Source organism: Sylvia atricapilla, chromosome 14 (genome assembly GCF_009819655.1).
Source record: "Sylvia atricapilla isolate bSylAtr1 chromosome 14, bSylAtr1.pri, whole genome shotgun sequence".
NCBI lineage: Eukaryota > Metazoa > Chordata > Aves > Passeriformes > Sylviidae > Sylvia > Sylvia atricapilla.
Genome location: NC_089153.1, coordinates 13,272,623 through 13,295,507, shown reverse-complemented (window position 1 = coordinate 13,295,507; position 22,885 = coordinate 13,272,623). Strand labels below are relative to the sequence as shown.

General features: G+C 44.4%; 1 protein-coding gene across 1 annotated transcript in view; it reads right to left on the bottom strand.

Moving 5' to 3' along the window:
• Positions 1–1,666: 1,666 nt before the first annotated feature.
• GALNT10 (polypeptide N-acetylgalactosaminyltransferase 10) overlaps positions 1,667–22,885 on the bottom strand; it is an 81,702-nt gene continuing 60,483 nt past the window's right edge. Inside the window, exons 6-12 of the mRNA XM_066329216.1 lie at positions 22,619–22,802; positions 21,587–21,704; positions 13,374–13,481; positions 11,389–11,610; positions 10,042–10,158; positions 8,179–8,328; positions 1,667–7,467 (exon numbers count right to left, since the gene is read on the bottom strand). Coding sequence (XP_066185313.1) covers positions 7,300–7,467; positions 8,179–8,328; positions 10,042–10,158; positions 11,389–11,610; positions 13,374–13,481; positions 21,587–21,704; positions 22,619–22,802 — 1,067 coding nt within the window. The 3' untranslated portion in view covers positions 1,667–7,299. The remainder of the gene's footprint in view (positions 7,468–8,178; positions 8,329–10,041; positions 10,159–11,388; positions 11,611–13,373; positions 13,482–21,586; positions 21,705–22,618; positions 22,803–22,885) is intronic.

Sequence of the window (22,885 nt, the reverse complement as noted above, 5' to 3'; positions counted from 1 at the left end):
AGGAGATAAAAGGGGACATGGCCATAACAAGCAGAAGTTCTTCCTGTCCCCTTGAGAAGGAGATTGTGCAGGTGCTCCCTGACTCTGTTTTGGGAAGAAACAGGCACCATAAATGTCAGAACAGGTTGTTACTGACCATCTTGGCTGTATTTCATCTTGGGCTGCAACCTCTCATCCCTGCAGATAAAGAGGTTTAAAGTCCTTTTGCAATGCTCACTAGGACGAAAAACCCAGTTTTTGTCACTGTCTGTTTGCTAATTCAATGCTAATTACCTCCTGCTCAGGCTAACACGATGACACCTTTTTTTCCGTCTTTGGGGGAAAAAAAAATAAAAAAAGCAAAGCATGGAGGTGTTTTTATAATTGCAGTTTATTTCAGCATATTTATCCTCATGGGAACCTCCAGATTTCACAGTCTGCTAGTCTGGAACAAGCTTGCTGCAAAATAAACTGCCTCATAGAGACATTCTTTATTAGGTATCTATCACTAACCTGATCCAATAATTCTTTGTGGGAGCTGCAATGAAGTGAGAAACAATGTTTCATAAACCCATCAGTACCCAGGCAGCTTTAGTGCCTCTGAAGCAGTAATAGCTTGGCCATCCCAGTCAGCTTCTAATCAAATTAGAGGAGCCTGTGCAGGCCTGTAAATCTCACCTGGAGCAGCACTACCCTCTAAAGATAAGTCGGTGGTGTAGCTGTCATCTGGAACTTACTATTTTAATGGAGCCATTCAAGGGGTTTGGGACAGAAATACTTCTCTCTCCCAACGGTCTGTGCTGCTTGAGATGTCCTGGGAAGTAGGTTTTTTTTAAGAAAAAAAACTTTTCCATCATCAGAAATCAGACCATTTCCTTTCGCAGTATCTTGGGGAGGCCAATGAAAACACTGCTCTGGCACCTTCCCCCAGACTCCCACTCTCCTCAGCACTTTCCTAGGGTGGCACATATTGAACCTGCTAAAATGCTCAAACTATCACAGCTTTTGGCACATACTTGCACTCTGGGCAATGTTCCCGTGGCCAGGAATCACAGCAGTCTTCCCTGGGGATCATGCCTTGCTGGTCCCCTCAGAAAGGCTCCTTTTCCCACACACATAAATTTTCACACATTTCATTGTCTCTCATCCATTTCCCCCCCACCGTTTTTCACCCAGTGGAGCTGAGTAAAAAGGAGTATTGAGAAGGCCACTGAAGAAATGAAGTGGTGACAGTAGGAAGGACTGAGGGGTCCTAGAGGGAACATGAGCAATGCTGATACACTTCTGTTGTTTTGGGCTGAGCCTGCTCTCCTCACATGGAGATCAGAACACAAATAAGGCCGAGGTGTTAAAACCCTCCCCTGCAAACCAAGGGTGGGATGGATCTGCCAGCAGTTGCTTCTAAAGAGGCAAACAGGCAGAGAAAGAAGGATCACAGATGAGTTTTCTTTGTTCCTCTGTGCTTCCCAGTGTGCCCTATCAAGGACAGTCCATGGCTGCTGTCCCCAGGGGTGTCCTACCTGGGTACAGCTGTGGTTCTTTCAGGATTGCAGCACTGGGCACGGAGTGACAGGAAACCTGTGCTGGGGAAACACCACACCAGGGCAGCTGAGCTTATTCTCACAAGTAGAAAAGAAACCAATCACTGGAGCAAAACAGGTGGGGACAGTCATGTCTTTGCACACAGTTTTCAGAAAACACATTAAAAATTTATTTTAAATATATTATAAAAGGAAGTCCATTCAACTTTAAAAACACTAGGCATTCTATCAATGATTCCCAATTTATGAAAGCTACTACATTAAAGTGCTACAAGTCTTTACCACCCCCAGATATTAGGCTGTTGGTCCTAATACACACAAAATAAATACACACTGATTCAAAGAGGCACCATCCAGTTTTACAGAGAAAATGCATGCAGTACAAGGTACAGACAAACTTAGACCTAATCACCGAGATCCTAGAGAATGCATTTTGAAACCAATTCCCTTCTCCACCCTAGAGGCTAAAGCTATTTGTTGCTGTTATCGTAAGAGCTAAGGTTTCAGGCTGTTAGCTTGATCAGTTTTTATCTTGTTTTGTGGTTGAAGTTCACATTTGTTTGCTCACTACCTGGGATTAAGACTTTTCCCCTTGAGCTGAACTTGTATATCTAAACCCACATAGATCCAGTGGCTTTATATAAAACTCCCAAATAACTCACAACTGCTGGAATCATTGAAGCCTTTTTGGGTCATACAGAAGCAGCAAGAAACCTCAAATGCAGTCAACTAAGGAGTGTACTCAGCTAGCAGAGGCAGTCAGAAACAAACACAGGCTTTTTATTAGGGTTTCCATGATCTATCATTGCCTGGTTCCATACAGATTCCCCAAGCTAAAGCATAGCACTACAAAGTAGAAATCAGAGCAGGAGGTGAGCTTATTTTGGTTACACTTCAGATTTATAATGTGAATAAATCAATCTGACTGCTTAATGAGGACTATGAAATGAATTGACGAGTCTGTGTTGAATGCTGATGGCAATTTCAGATCTCATTTCCCATTTTCCACCCACTGAATCTCTCTCCACTTGAACCAGGTGAGGATGTGCAGCTTGTTTGGAAATCTGTACTCAACACTCATTAGGTCAGAAAATAAAGCACTTGAAGGTGAATCCCACACAAGCTGGGAAATCACAGCACACAGACTTTCCCTGTGTAAGATCAAGCAACAGGCCGTGGGAGCTGGGGAGCAGGACCCAATGCTCCTGACTCACAAACCAGCTCCCCTTTGCTGTATATCCTGTGAAACCACCCAGTGAATCCATGATCCCCAGCAGCTGGAAGTGGATGTGGGATGTAAGGTACACGTGCATCACTTGGGCTGTTTCACCTGGCTTTACCAGGGCTCTTTTGACTGCAAGTGTGACAGGCTGACTGCCAGAGGCTGGCTGTTCTCTCCAATCAATTCAAGTCCCTGTTTGTATCTTGAAAGACAATTTAGAATAAAATCTTCTCCTTTTTCACCTGGCAGTCCCATGATTTCCCAATCTGTCTATTAGGAGATGTCTCCCCTGGGTGATGTGAGCCAGCAGAGCTGCTGTCACAGCCCTGCAGCAGCCCCACAGCACTGTGCTCCTGCAATGCTGGTGGTGCCTGTTTGTCTCTCAAGCCACTGATCTCAGTGCAGCAAGGAGAAGGGAGGTTTGCTGACTGGAACACTCCAGTAGTAAAGGAAAGCAAAGCCCTGTGCACAGACTGCTGTAAAACCAACCACGAGAACAGTCAGGCTGAGAAATTGCTTTCTTGCTACTTCTGTATTAGAGATTTTAATACATTTTTGAAAAAGTTTCCCAGTGATGGAAGGCATCAACTTCTTCTGAGAGACACTTCTGCTACAGATTTTATATGCTTTTGGGACTATTTGTGATTTGCATACCTAGAAAATAAAAGGCAGGGTCCCGCATGCCAGTGAAATCATGAGCCTTCACCATGAGGTGAAACATCCAGCAGTTAACCAAGACATCTTCCATACAGCTTTAGCTGTTACAGCACACCCAGAGGAAGCTGCCAACCCTTCCAAGTCTTCGTATTAGGAGTGACAAACCTCCCCAGAGTCATTAATGATATCGATTTAACAGAGGGAACCCAAGAGCTTCTGAATTACTGTCGTTCATGCACATTTTGCACTGAAAATTTGACATTAAAAAAAACCCCCAAACCCACACACAAACACTGCAGGAGTCAAGTCTTTCTTTCTCTTACATCCTTATCCCCCAACCCCTTCCCCTCTCCTCTCTTGTCCAGCAAGGCACTAGGGAATGGTTCAAGTTTAAGCATTTGTTGTACATTTACATTTAAAAAGGCACATCTTTATTTTAATGATGCTGTATTCCCCTTTCAGGAAGGCTCACGTTCTTCTAGTGTGGTTTGAAAAAGAAAATTAATTTCCTAGGTATGAGAAAAGACACCTTGCACACATGAGAGCCCCAAACCTATTTACTGTCTGCAGGCCTTAGAGATTAGCACCAGTATAGATCAACAACAGCTTCAAAAGCAAATCAAAGTATTTTAATGCAACATAACACACCCCCTGTTGTCTGGGATTCTGATACTTAAAAGCAGCAAAACTTATGCAGCCACAAGAGAGGGGTGATTCAATACTTTTGGGGGAAAACCATGAAAACATGTATTTGGCATTAGATAATCACCAGTATTTAATCTCCAGTCTTGACTTGCATGCAGATGTGAAGATTTGATTATGTATTCATGCTTTAGTGATTTTGCTTACAAATAACCAAAAGTAATTGGAATAATTAACCAGATTGCCCAGCAAAGGCTCAGTTAAAGATGCAGATGATAAAACACAGCTTATATTCCTCAATCAGTGGATGGTTTGCTATATTAATTCTTTGCATTAGTCAAGAAAGCCTCTAGGGTATTGAAGAGTGTAACTGATGCAAATAATTAATAGCTCAAAGCCCAGTGAGCTAGTCAGAAGTGTACAGAATTTGTGAGGCTGTTACCACACTCAGACCCCAAACCTTCAGAAAAGAGATCAGCCATACTGAGATGGACCTGGTAAAACCACTGACACTAAATCTCTGGATTCTGTGTACTGGTGGTGGGTTGTCAAACAGGAATTGCCTCAACTATTGCCTCATTTGTTGGTGCAAGCAGCTAGGAGCTGACCTTTCTCTCCAAATTAAGATCACCAAGTGGTAAAAGACCTGTTCACTGCTGCAGCTCTCTCTGAAGCAAGAATCCAGTGAGCCAAGCGTGGGCTCCCTTCACAAGGTGAGCCCAAGTACAAAGCAAGCCGTGCAGTTTAGAAACAGAAGCTAATCCTCCCATTAGAAAACTAAGACACACAAAGCTGCAACCTGCAAGCAGAACAACCTACAGTCCATTTATAGAATATGCTGATTGTGTCCCAGTTATAAAAAACTAGCACTGTTCATGGACAAACAGCTTCTTGTTCCACAGGCATTAAAACATTCATAAAGACATCTAGTCAGGCCATCTAGTGGCTCCACAGTCAGCACTACTCAGCTAATTGAGAGCATTAATAACTTAAGGAAAGCAGCAGCCAGACACAAAGCACTGGAAGGTGACTCTGTCTCCCACAAAAAATGCAAAGAGATCCTAATGACGTACTGTAGTCACTGAGAACAAGATGTCAACTCTGCTTGATGCTCGTCTCACTTCCATCCAATGCTGCTGCAGAACTGTCACAAGGGAAGTCTAGGGCTATTCTTTCTTCACTCCCAAAATCTTAGACGCCACCATTTGGGAAGCCTGGTCCCAGCTGCAATGCAGTGCCCATGTTTCCTGTTCTCCATGACTGCATGGACGAGGTAAGTTGGCAGAAAAGGTCAGACATGGCCTCAGCTGTGGGGATGAGAGAGGTGCAAAGGATTCTGAGCCTCCTACTCAATACATCAGACTGGAGAGTTTAGGGGGCAGACAGCTGTGTCCTTGTTTGCTCCCAGCTGCCAGGCACAGCACTGCGTGGCCTCCAACACATCTGAGACACGGGACACAACCCTACAGTTGGCAACAAAAGGGCTTCTTGCTTCTGGAGCTCTGCAGAGGGAGCTGTCCTGCTTGTTTTGGGACACCAGGGAAGCATCTCCTCGCCTTCACAGGAAAGACATCCTAGAGCAGAGCTTCCCTGCCCCTCTGAGAAGAGGCAATGTACTAACCATGCTCATCAAGCATCCCACAGGGGTCCTGTCACCCCAGAGCTGGCTGCATGCTACCTACTCTTGCAACACCCCTGCATGGGCAGCTAGACAAACCAAGGAGCTGGGCAATTCCTGCCAAAGGAATCCTGTTTACTAATTTACACAGCATCTGTTCACTGCCTCATCATTCACAGCTTTTACCAGAAAATGCCCCTGCTCCCTTCAATACAAGCCTAAGTCAGGGGAACTAGTAAATGTGTATTTGCAACAACTTAGCTTTAAACCAGATATTTTTTAAATACTTGCTTCAAGATAGACTTGAACCAATGATCCTCCATTCATTCTTTAGTGTCAGTACATTCCAGCTCCTGGGCTGAGACAGTACTGGTTCACTGTCTGGCAGATCCCACAGCCAAACCAGAAGGGGTAACACCTTGCACTTCTCACTCACTGCACAAGGGAGAGGGTACCAGGAAAATGGGTCCATCAGTCCCACGACTCTGCTAAAGTAAACAGATTTCCTGTCACAGTAAACTGTACAGTGCTGTGGGTGCTGGGAAATGAGGAGAGATTATTAGCACGTTTCCACAAGGCTTGAACACCACTGACCACAAGACTCAAGAAACTACAGACTGATGAATAAATGGATAAAGACCAATGGCTAATCTCAGCCCTGACTTAATTATCCTGAATTAATCTGCTCACACCAACTGCAAATTAACTTAGCCTTCATGCCTCTAAAGGAAGAATGGAAATTGTCTTCACGCAGTAGATTTAACTCTGAGAAATCATGGAGATGTCTGTGCTAAAAAGGTTATAAGAGGCAAATTTGGAACCTGATATCCAAAGGCTCTTAGCATAAAATCTTCACCTGTAAGAACTGTGATTATTTAAAAAAACCTCTGCTAATCTTTCACCTTGAAGATTCAACAGTGAGTGACAAACTGACTGCGAAGTGACTGGACCAGAAACCCAGATTCCTCATGGCTAATAACAACAGCCATATTCCCAACACTTGGCTGCACTTCCACTAGAGCTCATTCCTTCATCAGAGCTATGATTTGGAAAGTAATAACACTCAACCTGTTTGAAATATATTTGGTTCAGGGCAAAAAAAAAAAAATACTCATTTCATTTTACAATAACAGGCTTTTTTTTTTTTTTTTTTTTTTTTTTTTCCGATTGGAGGCTTAAATCTTGTCTTCAATATTTTACTTATATGAAGTTTGGAAGATAAAGCACCTATGTGGGAATGCTTCAGTGGGTGGTATAGCAGCTACAAAAAGTCCTGCAGGGTCCTGGATGACAAAATCATTTAACACCAGACCCCAGTGGAAATAAAACCAAAAAAAAAAAAAAAAAGGAAAAAAACAAAAGCGCCATTTGAAACACATTCAGACTCCTCTAAAAACAGAGTTTCTGTTCAGTCTCAGCACAGAAGTGGCTCTGGCAAAGCCTTTAAAATTCCATCATCCCCAGAAGAGAAGGATGCAGCATCTTCACAATAAAGACTGGCCTGCTAGTTAACCTTCTCCTGAGATTCTCCCTTTTACCTTCATTAAGTGTTTAAAAAAAAGTATTAAAAAAATTGTTTTGTAACCCTCCCCAGTAAAAACTGTAATTGTAAAATATAGATATATTTTTCTCTCAGTCTTTTAAAGATCAAGGTTTCTGTTAAATTTTTCCAAGATGGTTGAGTTTGTGTGTTCAAATATCCACTGCTGTGTTGGAGATGAAGGATTGCAGCTATTCATAAAGATCTTTCGATCACTCTCACTGCAGTCCATACAGCTGCTGCTGACTGGGTGGTACAGGGTCTTGTCCTGGAGGAGAGAAATGTGATGTGAGGTTGCTTAAGTGGAGAAGAAAAGTTGTTTTAAAAACAACAGAAAGAAGTCTTAAACACCAAGGTGAGATATTATGTTACTTGGGTGTACCTGAAGTTGTTCCACACTTAACTGGTTGACAAGTGTCTGGGTTCATTCCCACTCCCTTCCTACAGAATGCAGCCCAATCCTCACACCTGCACTGGGACTCTCTAAATCTTCCCAGGGGCTCTCCAGCCTGGGATCCTGCTGCATCCCTCCTGTGCCAGCAGATTGCAAGGACTAGGACAGGGCACCTAGACAAGAATTTACTTACCTATGGCCCACAGTAGCATTGCTTAGTAGGAGGATGAACAAATCCTTATCTACTTTTGGCAGGACATTCCAGCACTCAGAATAAACCAACTCTCAGAACACCTCTTTGCAAACACAAGGGCGTTGCATCACCTCACTGCCAGCTGTGGGGACACTGCACAGAGAGTGTCCTCTGCTCAGGAGCCCTGGGGTCCTCACCTTTCTAACCAGTGGAACTGGGGAGTCACCTCTTTTTAATCAATGGTACAACGACAAGAGCTGTCTGCAGATTCTGTTATTACAGCTACATGAAGAGAAGGAATAAAACACGAGTGTGACATTTTCAGGAAATGTATGTGCCTCAGGCAGTTTGACACCTTCAATAAGAATACGCCCACACACACACAGACTCACTTTTCGGTATCTCCAGAGCTGGTTCCCCTTCATTCCATGACAGTCATAGAGGGTCACAGGGCTGCTGTGGGAAATGGCATCAAAACAAAACTTCTTGGTATGCTGAGGATCTCCTGGACGGATGTCCTCTCTCCAGCTGAAGGTGAACACCTGTCAGGACAAACACAACCCTCATGATGGCTGGTACTGGGCATGATACCTTCACTGACAGAATGCTGTTCCCCGTACCCACAGGGTGGGGATGGCATCAAGGAAAGGACAGTGTCTTCTAGAGGAAAAACTCCTCCTGCCTCTGGGGACAGGGGCTGCTGACCAGGGGACTCTGCACCAGCTGTCACACAGCATGTGAAACAAGACTGTGCTGCTGCTGCAGCCATGCTGGTCAGTCTGGGTACTAGAGCAGCCCTGGATGTCTCTGCAATGCAGACATACATCAAGGATTAAGTGAGCAGCTGACCAATTACAGCCCTTCCCAGCCAGCAGAAAAGCCAGAGAGCTCCAGCAGCTCGGAGTTAACACTGGCAGTGAACACTGGAGTGTGCACAGGCAGCCTGCAGTCACCTTGAGAAACTGTCCCACACTCCTGGGACAGGAGACCAGGAGCCACAGCTTCCCACCCCGCCCATAGGAGTGCAGGAAGGGCAAACACTTGGGTGTTGCTTTCTGATCCTCCCTTCTACTGACCCTGCAATGAACTCTCAGGTGCAATGAAGGAGGGACTCCACAGAGCAGAGGAAGAGCTTTAACTCCAGTAACTGAGCACAGCCTAAGCCTGGCAATGCAGTGTCCTGATGGAAGGGCAGCACTGGCCCACGTGGGTCTGCAGGGCTGCCAGCCAGCACACCTCCCTGTCAGTCCCTAAGGAAAAGGCTGTTCTGGAGGCTCCTTTGGAGTCAGCTAGAGGAATAGTTCTCCTGAGATCTCTCATGGGGCAGTCAGAAAGGCAAGTAATGAAAGGGTGCTGCTATATGAAGCAGTGTGGCCAAAAACTTTTGCACAAAGGACTTTGTTCTCAGCTGTCTTTTAAATCCCTCTTGAGAGAGAAATTACCACAATCATTTAGGCTCAACGCTACTCAGAAGTTCAAACTGCATTCTCTTCCTAAACATAAGCCAAAACTAATTTTCAAGATCCTCCTGACACAACAGAGGCTTAGTTTTGGACTGTGCCTGAGTAAATTGGTTTTGTTTCTATTTTTTATGCATCAAATTGATATGCAACAACCCTCTGTCTCCTACTACAGAAGCCATTCCCTGAAGAGTTATGCATGGCTCTGTAACAGAGGCATTGTTTTCTTGATCCTTTCTCAGCTCAGCTGCTACAGTTTAGACAAACTAATATTTTCCTCCCTTCTGTTACAATAAAGCTGTCGTTTCTGGCACCTCATATGTTGAGAGGGTGAATCTATAACCTGGCTGGTTTCATCTCTCCAGCATTGGTTGGGTGTTTATAATGCATTTGCCTGCTGTCAGGAGGATGATAGTGAACAGTTATTGAATGCTCCTGCAGGTTCATTAATATGCATGATGCTCCTCTATCACTTCTTTCAGCACAACCTTTGAAGTTAATATTCACTTTGTTACATATTACAGCTGCCTTGTTACTGGTTTATTGTTTTGGCACACTGTTTTCTTGTCATTTCTTTTGTTCACTCTGAGAACTTCAAAGCAGAAGTAAAAGCTCTGCACAGTCTGCCATGCTCCAGACATGTGCCACGAGCACAAGCCACATCCTGTACCAAAGTACAACCAGCATGTGAGCCTTGGGGTGCACCTGACAGCTCTAAATGGCATTCCTTCAACACTGGCCCTTGGAACCTCTCCCTCCCCAGATTTAGGGGCTGCTGATTTATCAGATTGTTACCTGCACGTTGTTCCACGCTGCCTCTCCTCTGTCCTTCACGCAGTTTTCCAGCCTCAGTGGGGATCCCAGGGCTCCGTGCTTAGTATCCACACACAGTCCAGTTCCCACATTGCGTATCTGAAATAGTTAATTAGTCACTGAATCTCCTATTCCTACCAGGAAAGAAGGCTCAAATTGCAGCTGTATTTGTATGAAGTTGATTTTTAAGATTCCTCTCTTAGCTGTGAGTCTGAGGGGGCCAGTAACAGCTGGAAGAAAGCACAGAACTCAAACCAGGATGCAGTTATACTTCGAGCACACAGCAAAACCCAGCAGTGACAGGACTGCAGAGCCCACTGTGGGTTGGGTTGTTTGGTGATGTTTCTCACAGGTCTACACCTTGTACATCCTCCCTTAAGTCTGTGCCAGTGTGAATATGCTATAGCAAATGTACAATGAATGTTTCTCTTAAGTACTTTAGATTTGTGAGTTACTCTCGTGCTGTAGTAAATTCCACATGAATCTTTTGTTGAATTGTTTAACTTAAGCTACAGATTAAGTGCTGTTAAACTATTGGGCTTAAGCTGTTGGCTGAGTTCAGAGCTAAGTTTAGTAAGGGAGTCCACTCTGAACCTTGCGTCTCCATGGGAGGATCTCCCTTATTCTTTTTTGTCCTTACCCTCTTCCATCCCCAGTCTTCACACAGGTATTTTTTGGTTGATTTCAACTTTAGATTGATTGATTTTAGTTTGCCTTTTCTCTGTATGCTTTAACCCTCTAGTAAAGTGAACCTTACCAATAAACTTTGTCATGCTTTCAACTTTCATATTACACCTGCTTTTGCCAACACCTTTGCTAGTGATTCTTTAAGCAACCCAAAACACTTGGCCATGAGAGTTGTGTGTGTAACAATTCACAGCCTTGCTCCCGGGGTGATTCTATTCCCAGAACACAGCTGACTTTCAAAAATACAGATGGTTTTCCTGCCTTTCACATGGGAAAGCTAAAGACAAGAGTAGCTCAACACAGTTGTGATGCCCTTTGGAAATACAAGATTTCACTATTGCTCAGTTGCCGCCTTTCCCTAGTCTTCCCTCTGGCATATTCTGCTTTCTACTAAATATACAACATGCAGAACAAGCCAAGTCTCTATTCTTGTTGGAGCTGTGCACTAATAGAAGCAGCTGCCTGCCCAACTGCCTGCTTTGATCAGGCCAGCGCAATGGTACAGGAGTTCTGGGTTTTGAAACATCAAGCAGATCTTTAAACACTCACACCTTACCCACAGCAACTGAGGCACAGGGACTACCTTAAAAAACCCAAACCGCAGCCTATCTGCCCTCTGCAGCTGTCAAAGCACAAACTTGCCTCTCCCCAGGCAGCTGCTGGAGGCTCCACTGGTGGGTAGAACTTTGGCAAGTCCCAGGCGACCTCGTTCATGAACCACTTGAAGCTTTTGCAGTTGAGGCTGTTGCGAAGCTCCTTCTGAGCGGCGACGTCGCCCGCGGAGAGGTGCCGGTACTCGGGTCTGCGCTGGTAAATGTACTCTGCATATTCATCCATCCACACCTCAGCCACCCTCTTCAGGTTCTGTGGGGGAGAACGAGAGGGGAAACCACCTGAGAGCGCTGCACGAACCACCATTAACATTCAGAGCAGCTCGTGTGTTTTTGCTCAGAAAGGATTTTCATTCACATCCACTCTTTCTCTCCAGCTTCAGGACAAAGATTATTTTTATTACTCTGGAGTTCCAAGGGACTTTTAGAAAGATATTTTCAGTTAAGGTCAAAACAGAATCCTGGCACTCGGCCATTATATCTAGTTCCTTGTGGCTAAGAAAAACAACATTAATCAAAGTTGTTTTTTTCCCTTTTTTTCTGTAAGGAAACTAGTCAGAACATGATGCTGGTAAATACCACTGGACATTCAAAGGTCTCTGACAAAAAGCTGCTTTCTTAAATCCTTCTTATTGCATCTTTTATATCCACCTAGGAACGGGATTTGCAGTACTCCCTTCTGAAAAGCTCCAGTTCACAATATTCTTTCTTAGCACTATTTTTCCATTTTCTTGGGTAAAACTAAGATACCTCAGGAATACGAAGCTTTCAGGCGATGACCCTTCAGAACAGAAGCAAAGGGTTTTACCTCATGGCAGCAGCACATTTTATGTGTTACTGTAAAGCTTAATCCCCTGTGCACCACCAAAGGCAGTAACAAACACCACCCACTCAAGAAAACCTGCTTATCACAGTGCCCTTGGGAGTGCTGGACCTTGGGCTGTTCACTGGCAACATCAGGCACATTCTTGGTGTCCTGGGTAATGTGCCATGTGCAGTTTTGACTCCTTGCAGGAAGCTGCTCAGTCCAGCAGTGATCATTTACTACCAAAAAACTTAGGAAGTTAAGAGTGAGTAGTGTGCTGATCCTGCCCCAAATGCAGCCTTGCACACAACAGGAGCAGGTGTTTACCTCAAGGTGTCTGTTAAAATGCCAAGAAACAGCTTTTCCTACCTCTGCTGTCTCCTTCCAGCACTGTGGGAGTACACAAGAGCCAAATACTGAATCAAAAGAAATACAGCTCCCTCCTGAAGAGATGGCAGAGACAGGAGAGTGCTCTGTCATTCTGACAGGTCATTGCTGGGCTGAGGAATAAATCCAAATCTATAACTGGGGTGATGCCATTAAACTGGGAAGCATTGTAACACTGTGCAAGCCTTAAGATTTCAGAACAGCAGGGCACCTCTCTGAGGTTTTTAGTTTTGCAGCCTTCCAGCTCCTAGGATGTTTTTCTCCCACCAGAGGGCAATACAATCCCTCCTCAATTTGAAAATTAGCTAGAGAAACCCAGTGCAGGATAGACAAAAGCTCTTCTTTGGGCTACACTAGATTAAGAAATAAGATGGCACGGAACATTCCATTGTGGAAAATTACAGCTTGCCCATTCAGTGTCTGTGATGCTTGAAGTTGAGAGGTCTTTCAATCACCAAAACCTATCACCACACTGAAGCCTGCTGCTCTTGGAGAGCACAGCTATAAAATGACTGAAGTATTATACAAATAAAGCCATATCTTGTTTTTATAGCCAGAGCCTGATCACAAAGTCCCTGCCCAGGCACCCAGCAGTGGCTGATGTCTGGAGCATGGCAGCTGTTCACACACACATCTGCAGCTCCCCAGGCTCTCTTCCCTTTGTGTTACACATCCACCACTGCAAAACTGCTCAACTTGCATTGCACAAGTGCAAATCACAGACAAAACCTCCATATTTGCCTCCCGCTGTGGGGTGAGAACAGACAACAGCGTGGTCACGTTGCAGTCAGACTCCTCTCAAGGGGAATGCCACTGCCACTTACTCTTGCCAGGCTGACTCCTGTGGGAACCTTGTATGGAACATATTTCCTGTAGATATGACCAACTCTAGAGCAAGGGATGTCCTCCATGCGACCTCCACACATCCAGACCTGTGGAACAGCGGAGAAACACATTCAATCTTGGCTTTACGGAGGAAAATGAAAAAGAAAAGACTTCCAAGTAATAAAAAAAAAACTTAACCCAGATTTTTACATTAAAGTACACTCTTCCCAAATCCCCTCCCCTCCCTGCCTTAGTCCCAAATCCTGTAACAACCCGCTTAGAGCCATGCAGCAAGCCTTGATTTAGCACGAGTGCTCTCAAGCTTTCTATACAGGAAAGAACAGGGGAAAAAAAATCCAAGCACTGAGAAAACAGCACACACCTCGCTTTAAACTGATATATGTTATTACAGCAATAGTAACCACAATAGTTAAACTGGGCTGCCATAAAAAACCCTGGGTGTAGGTTGTGTAACGAGGCTGTAAAAGGGAGGCCATCTCCCTAGTACAGGTGGTCATGTGTTATGCAAAAGGCTCCAGGGAATTCATGAGCCTGTTCAAGTGCCAAAAATCAGAAGAAACTGCTACTTTTCCCGTGGTTATCACTGCTCTTTTATGGTTTCATTGCTGACATTCATTCATTGCTTTTGCAGCCTTACAATTAAGTGGAAATCTCTGCCTGGTGAACACATAAATAGCTTTAAAAAAGCCCTCAGGAAGTCACTAGAACACACTGCTAGTTGGAGATGACTACCTTGATGCTTGGTTAATGTCTAGAGCGGGCCCAAAAGCTTCCTTCCCCATCTGGGAAGATTGCACTTTGTGCCAGCACTCTGCAACAACTTTCTTTTATTCTTTATTTATAGCATGGATGTAGTAATTTTGTCCAAGTGAAACAAAAGGAGACGTTTTCTAAGCCAGCCAATCTACCTCATTAGGTTTAAGAAATATTTCTGTGCTTCACAGAAATATCCAATCAATACTTAAAGAAAAAGTACCCTTTAGACTGCCAAACAAATGACTTTCTGAATTCCTGAAGCAAGGCACTGCCTTTGCCCTTCTGACTGTCCCCAGATCCCATGGGACTGCCCCAAAGCATTTTGGGCTGGCTGGTGCAGTGCTCTTGATCTCCCCATTCACTGGGGCTAATTTGAGCCACCACAGTTCACTGTACAATGAGCTTAGTCAACAGCTTTACACATAGCAGGCAATTCCATTAATATTCTACAGCGACAATATTAAATACTTAGCTTGGAAGAGAAATATTTGGCCAAGGCTGCTGCATAATTATTAGCTCTGACACTAAAGTCCTCTGGAGTTTCAGCTCTGTCTGCTGGCCCTAATAATTACAGTCATTTGCTGACTGCGTATAACTTAATGGAGGTTGGTTGCTCTCAGTTAGAGAAATATTTTTCACAGGCATCTTCTAAAGTTCAAGGTACTTAATTACATGTCGTTACGGTGAGAGAGACAAGAAGAAAGTTGACAAACACTCTTACAAAATTTCATTCCTTTTGTCCCTGCTGTGTTCTGAGAGGCTGGTGTAGAAGAGATGAAAAAGAAACTAGCACTCAGCTTCTGTGAAGTTTCTTATGGAATTAGAAATGCTTTTTATTCTGCAGCGACTGTGCTTTTGGCTGCAGAGGGCCAGAGCATGATTCCACTGCTGAGAAATTAACAGGCTGAGAAGACAAGCATTTGGAAATGGTTTGTGTTTCTAGGATAGAAATGGTTTGTGCAAGGCTGTGAGAGCTGCAACAGACCTGTGAACTATAAAAACCTGCAGGAGCAGCAGCAGAAGCCCCAAGCTCAGCTGCACAGACACACACACAATAACCTGCACTATATCCTGCAGCAAGAAGCCTGAGGGGCTCACAGCAGTTGCATTTTAGTGTAACACAAGCCTGGCTGCAAACACCAGCCTGTTCTCCTTGCTGCCTGCCCACAGGATGCCTGACCTCCCCATCCCTAAGGAAAGCCTTTCAGCCAGGCCACCACACACACACTTCTCTGGAACATGATGTCCCTGTGTAAGCTGAGCAGCAGAGCCCTGCAGTCAGTACAGCTGGAGAGGAGAGAGCTGCCCTTGTGCTGCAGAGCTGGAGATCAGGAGTGGGAAGCTGGACAGAACTGATGGGCCAGGAGCTCCGAGCTGGCACAAGGCTCCAGGCACAGAAGACAACATTACACAAACGCATGCAATGTGATCAGAAAAGCTACTTAATGGAGTTGCTTAATAAGTAGAACCTAACATCAGTTTGACTTGCTCTTTTCCTGATCGTGCTTTAAAATATTTACTTCCAAACGATGCTGCAATGGAAAGCTTCCTAATCCCTACCAGCAGAGCTCAGTGACCCTCTCAAGGTACTTTGCCACCTCTGTGCCTTTTTAACGTTGCCTCACGCTGCAAGTGACAGTATGGCACCCGCAGTACAAATCTAATTTTAAAGGCATGCTTTCCACTCATTCGTTGCTGCTTTGATTTATTTTATTAGTGAGCTGCTTTGTGTGGTGACAGAACTCATTACAACCTCCATAAAGACAATTACCAGTCCTTATCTATACAACTGCAAGGAGGGGGAGAGGGAAAGAGCGTGATATGCATTGGTAAAACCCAGCTAACAAAAGCATTAGAAAGCCAGAGCTAAAGGTCAGAGAATTGTATCCAGGGGTCTGTCAAAGACTAAATGCAAGGGAAGCAAACCCAAAATAGCTGTGTGCTAGCTGAGAGAATGCTTCCACTCAGTTACTGATATTTGGTTGTTTTTAAACAGGAGTACAGTTCCCAGGCATGACACACCAGGACGTACACTGCTAAAAATACCACGCTGTCAGATAGCTGAAATGGTGCTGGGCTGTGGGGCAGCACCTCACACCTTCCTCACAACACTGTCCCTTACTGCCTTCTCCTTTGGCCACAGGAGCCACTTTCTTCTAGGTGTTTTACACATGCTGCCTCACTCCTCAGCTGACGTGACAGAAAACGTCAGAGCTTGAACTTGCACTGATTTCAAACAGCCATTTATGTTGTAAGGACAAGAATTAAAGCTGGTCAGGCAGACAATGCTTCTTACAATAATCTAATCAGATCTCATCAAGAGAGAACAGGAAATTTCTCTTCCTCCTCAGGCACAATTTTGCCAATCTTCATTTTGGGCTTGGAATCCAGCAGCTGACAGATCAGCTAGAGTGAAGAGAAAACCTGGCTACGCTGAGGTCAGCGGGCACACTGGGCAGATTTAGCTAAGGCCACAATCTCACCCTAATAATGAAAACTACACAAGGGAAATAAAGTAACACTGGTGATATTGCTTCCATCTTCCCAGCAGCCTGGAGAGCTGTAACTCCATATTCATAAAGCGACTCCAGAGCCTTTGATTCAGTCAGTATGCTGTGAAAGCAGCAGATAATATGCCACCTATTCTCTACATGGGAATGTTATGCTGATCCAATTCCCTTTCTGCAATTTCAGAAAACAATGTCAGGTAAGACAGCTGAACCTCTCCTCTCAAACACACAATACAATGCTGCAGTTGGTGTGTGAACACAAATTATCTGGGTATACAAGGTTTATGGTTTCCAAAGACTGCACCATGATGAGCCAATGCTTCCCAAGAGAGGGAAAAAACACAAAGGATAGTTAAGCCCTGAAAATAAAGCTGCTTCTGCAAGACACAGCAGAAATGAAGACCACAGGATGGACCAACAGAGAGCAGCTGGCTGGTTGTGTGAGCACACACTGAAGGGTGGGAAGGACACAGAGGATAAAGTCAAGGGGTTCTCTGCATAACAAAGAAGTTGAGAGGATGAAAGCAAGGGCAGTAACTCAGGAAAATTGTAATCCTCTATACTGGAGGCATCAGCTGCTCCTGCTGCTGGGACCTGGTGCTCTCTGAGAGATTAAAGGCAGCCTGTGAGGCACTGGGATCTGTGTGTGTGCACAGCACCTTCTCACACACCACACACCAGTACAGCTCCTCCTCACAGTCTGGAGCATTTGAGAGTAATGACAGCACTTTCTCATAATCACATCTCAGGGAGTGGAAGGGAGCACTTCCCTGCTGCTGCTTGGTGGGAGGCTGCTCAGGAATGTGAACCAAGAAGAGGGTGAACAGAGGCAAGAAATTTAAGTCAATGGTCTGAAACTGGTCTGTGCATCAAGAAGCCACCCTGTACTGCAGCTGAGAGCCTTAGAATTAAGCAGCAAGTGCTGGCTAAACAAACAAAAAAAAAAAACCAAAACCCAAAAAAACCCCAAAAAACCCAGCAAAAAAACCCCAGCAGAATGCCCAGCCTGTTCCAGTGTGGGCAAACGTGAGCTGCTGGGAAGTGGAGTGAGGATGTGCCTGGAATAAGCAGTGCAGGCTCACAATCAGCATTAACTTCAGCAACACAAGTAGAAATGCTGTCAGAAGGGATCCCTTGGCAGTTGCACCAGAACTACACACCTGCCAGAGCTCAGTGGCAAAATGAGAACCAGAAATGTGCTGCTGGCATGGGGCAAAGGAGGGGCAGGCATTAGACATGTGAACAGAGGCTGTGCAGCCCTTGGGTTTGTTGGAAAACGTGTAACATGTTTTATGCTGTGGAAATCAGAAACAATCCATGTTCATGGTTTGGGTAAAGGATCTGGGAAAATGCAGTGACCTACAAACACCAGAGAAAGTGCAATGGCTCTTTTTCTATTGCTGAAGAAAGAATTGAAAACCACAAGTACTGACCAGCTCTTTTGTCTCCCTTTTAATTGTTCTTTTCAGGGCAACTGTCAATTTGGGTTGTTTGCATGGAGCCCTTTGCATTTTATGAAGGCTTTACAATCTCCAAATTACAAGGCCAACATTTCTAAAACTGAAACGATTTATCACGTAGAGAGGGACATTCTGGATTCTCCTTCTTTGCTCTTCAAGTACAGTGTGCAATTAAAGGACTGAGAACCACATCACTCAGATCTGAGATACAAAGTACATCTATATTTATGCCAACACAAGTCAGAGACATTCCTTTTTACTCTTCTGTTTCCTCATAACCAAAAAAATCAGAGACTGTGTATTTATGGAAGAGAGGCGTGAAGCAGTTTAGCCAAGATTTATGTAAGCCAAACAGAATAGAAGCCACAAAAATACTGGAAAACAGGCAACACCATCTCAAATAAAACTGAGTGTAGATAAGTGCTGTACAAAGTAGCACTAGCAGAAGGGAACAGTTTAAATGCTTCACACATACTGCTCCAAATTAAATGTATTTATGTAAAAAAAAAATGAAGTGGCTACGTAGGCAGCTATTAACTTGTTTAGAAGAGGAAAGGTCCATTATAACTTTGGGTAAAGATTCGAGTTTTGTTCACGCAGTCAGGAAGATAAAAAAGATCAGGAAAAACTGCAAGAGAGGAGAGGTAAGGAAGTGACTCCAAAAAAAGCAAAGAAGCCCACCTCACTGAAGCCTGCTGAACAGAGGAACCACAAGGCAGCAGAAAGGAAAATACAATTTTGATGCTTTTGATGTATTTTTTTTTCAAAATACAAGAACACACTTCCAGGTCAGCACCTGGGAATTCACCTGTGAGTACCACTGGAGATTGTGACCTGCCTGTTGTGTCTGGGTGACCTGAGCAGGAGCAGCCTGACTGCAGCAGCGCTGCCTCAGGGACACTGAGCTGCTCTGGATACACACAGCTCAAGAGGTGGAAGAAGTTTTCTGCTTGAATATGGAATGGATAGATCAACTCCTTCATTTCTAAACTAGAGATTTCTGTTTTAAGGGATTGCTAAGACTCAGAAGACAACAAACCAGCAGTTAAGGTTAGAAAGTTCACCTCAATTTTTTTGTCCCTCCTACATGAAGTGTTTCTTAATGATGTTTGATGTACGTGTTTCATACAAAGTGCAAGGCTTCTAGAGTTTTATCCACCCTTCAGCTAATTTTTTTCTGAGGTGTAAAGCACTGATGCTTCTCTGTTGGCTTGCTTGAAAATTTCTGCTCAGAAGGAAGCAGAGCCAGCTGATAACAGAAATAGGTAGGATTTCTAAAAAGAAAGGCAAGAGGCTCCTAAATAAACTTGTTTATTTCCAGTCTCTCAGCAACAGAACCCTGTATTTTAAAATAAAGACAAAACCAGCAAAGCGCAGTCCATGAATGGCCAAAAAAAGAATATGTTTAAGGAAAAAAAAAAAAAAAAAAAAAAAAAAAAAGAAACAGAAAAATAAATCCCCAAAGAAGCCCTGTACTCCTTGTGAGGCTCAGAAGGCCAGATCCAACGCAGTGGATTCCAGGCCAGCAGTACAGAAGAGTACCTGCACCCACCACACCCAGGGACAAGAACAGATTCTTTGTTAAAGCTCAGATCTAACTCTGGCATGCGCAGAATTCCCATGAGATAATAAATAATGTGAAAGCAGGCACCCCATGCCTAAAGCCAGAGATCTAAATTATTTGACAGTGCACCTTTAACTGCAAAATCTCAGTCAACTTCTAAAGGTAAAAACATAGCTCTGAGTCACCAGGAAATGTCATAGCTTCATAAATTCTATGAACAAACCTTCTATTCTTGCAATTCCACCAGAATTATTAAATCCATCATCCACAGATGAATGTATCAATTTATCTTAATTTCTGAAAATACACTGAGCCTCTTTCAGTGAAAACTTCATTTTTCTGTTGCACAATGAAAGAAAAAAGGGGGTCTTTCCAGAGATTAATTAAAGCAAATTTATCCCTCCATAAATTACCATCTCTGGACTGAAATAAAACACAGTGTGTTTCAGAGGGGATAAGCAAACAGATGAATGAAGCAGTGTTATTTCCTGCAGATCAAGCAGTGTGACTGTTTGCTGTGGCACTGGAGACAAAGGGCTTGCCCAGCCACTGTCATCACTCTTGGAAACCAGCATTTTCAGAGAGGAAGAGGCTGAATGCTCCCCTCCTGCAGAGAATGAGCGCCTTACACAATTTCATGACACACAACACAAAGATGAAGTGGCTCTAACCACAAGGACACCCCCAGAGAGGGTGCCCTCACCCCTCCCTTCCTGCCACTGTTACAGAGGACAAGGGACATCCAAGGTGACTCGTGGTGAGGAAACGATGGAGGAAAAGGCTGTCTCAAAATCAGTGTCTTTTCTCCCACCATTTGCTGCCCAGGAGCACACGGGGTGTGTGTATGGCAGTGTGGCTTGCTGAGGATTGGTATCTTCTGAACTGCACACAGGCAGGGAGATGCAGGAATCTGTTTTGTAAGAGATCAGCCATGACTTGTCAGGGGAGACAGGCAAAATTTTAGCTGCTGAAGCCAAACTGTGCGTGACATCCCTGATGTCCTCCATCCTCGTGCTAAGGTCAGTTAGCTTAGATCAGTGGCATCCAGACACCCGTAAAATTAAATATTCAACCTCTGAAAGAAACTTCAAACAGAGTTTAACGTAGACATCTTTACTCAGTTTGATCCAGGCTGTGGGAAGGATTCCCACTACTGAAGAGAAGACCTGCCTTCAGAGGCTTGGGACATTCTGGTGGGTTTCCCAAATCGAATTTCAGAATGCCATATTCCAGCCTAACACAGGTACCAGCAGTCTTGGTGGGTTACAGTGACTTGTTACTCTTTGTATATATTTTTAATCAGCTGGCTAACTCTCAAAGCCCTCCACTGACCAGCTCAGTCAATCAGTCAGTAGCAGAACTGTCCCCAGGCCAGGCAGATAATGACCCAAAGTCACTGTCAGCAACCATAATGGCTCCAGGCGTTGAAAATTTCTTCTGGGTAAGTAACAGCCTGAGTTCTTCACAGCCAGGGGTCAGCTGGATTGACTACAAAGTTGTTCTCCTCTCTGAGAACTCAAGCTGAGGACTGAGGTCCTCCTGGACGTGCACTCCTCCTTCCCTCCAGGAGGAGAGTATCTCACCATCCTGCCAGGGTGAGCACTAAGCAGCCTCAGAGGCAGAGAGCTCCACACCAGCTGACTTACCCTTGCTGGGGAGAGCCTGTGCATCAGAGCTGTGACCACACAATGGGGACACCCCAGCTAATCCTGCTCCAAAACTGACCCTCACAAGTCTCTGCTCACATCAGTGCTGATTCTTCTGGGCACCATCTTACTACTCCCACCTTTTCCACCTTAAGTCACACGCAAAAGTAAGGACAAGACATCATTCACATTCTGCGCCTCGGAACAAAATCTTACTTTTCAAAACAAAAGTAATTTCCAGAGAACGTGGCTCACCTTAAAGGATATTTCATACTGCTCTCCTCCCCATATCTCCAGACCTGCATCATACCCTCCCAGCTCCCAGAACCACTTTCTATCGACTGCAAACAGTCCTCCAGCCATTACAGGAGACCTTAAGGAAAAACCAGACTCCATATTACAAACACATTCAAAGACACACATCTCTAGCTAAACATTTAAGAAAAAACAAAGCAAGATTTGACAAATATTCTTTTCACCGCCCAGAGTTCCTGGTGCCTTTACAGCCCCGTCAGCGGATCAAACACTTGTTTTGGTGTTACCTACTGCTTTCCCACTTGCAAACGAGGAGGACCAGGCCAGGCTCCCTTCAGAACCTGCCAGTGCCTCTCCTCCAAGCAGGCAGGAGTTGACTATTAAGTGACAGGACACCACCTCAGCCCAAGGGATCTGAAAGCTCCACACATGGTGCTCTGCTTCTGTTGTAAGGTCGAGTCTTTGAGTTTGACCTCAAAAAGTGTTTTGTTGGTTCATTTTTCTTTTTTGCCTTTTTTTTTTAAACACTGCAGAGCATAAAGGACAGCAGAACTGTCTCAATGTTGGCAAGCACAGCAATAGCAGAGCACAACTTGATCACAGATTTACTTCTGCAGTGCACTGTAATAATCAAAATTGCTGTAATTATTCTGCTAGGTTTTCTTCTTCCCCCACCTGGGAATGACACATAACCCACCATTGGTTTGTTGTTTTTGGCACAGCACTGGGGATACTAAGTTATGTTTGAAAGACCTCAGTAATAAATGATCACATTAGTTGTTACACATTAGTTTTCAATGAAATGTTAACTTCTGCAGGAATTAACGTGGCAAAAAAACAGCAATGAAAAGGAGAGTGTTCACAGCTACTATACAATGCATTTCTTTTAACCCAGCAAAGCAAACAGCTGCCAAAAAAGCAAGTAGCTTAACACCAGCTTGTGGCTTTTGCTGTGCTGAGGTGTAAACCAACCCTGCAGCAGGGTGTTATTTCATTAGCTGGCTCTTAGCACTCTGCGTTTCAGCAACTTACTCAAAGGGATCGCTGGGATCAGGTTTCTGTAACTCAGGAGGAATGGGGATCCTCTTGTAATACATCTCCCAGTCGAAGGCCCCTCTCATGGCGTCCCCAGCCTGAGTCTCGTACCCAAAGTGGTCGTGGTCAATGACATCGATCATGGGGCAAACGATTGTCTTGCGGTTTCGGGCAATGCGATCTGGAGGTTGGAGAAACAGGTTAGAAATCCTGCACCAGCTGCTGCCTTTCACCACGAATTTACACACAAAAAAAGGCATCAAA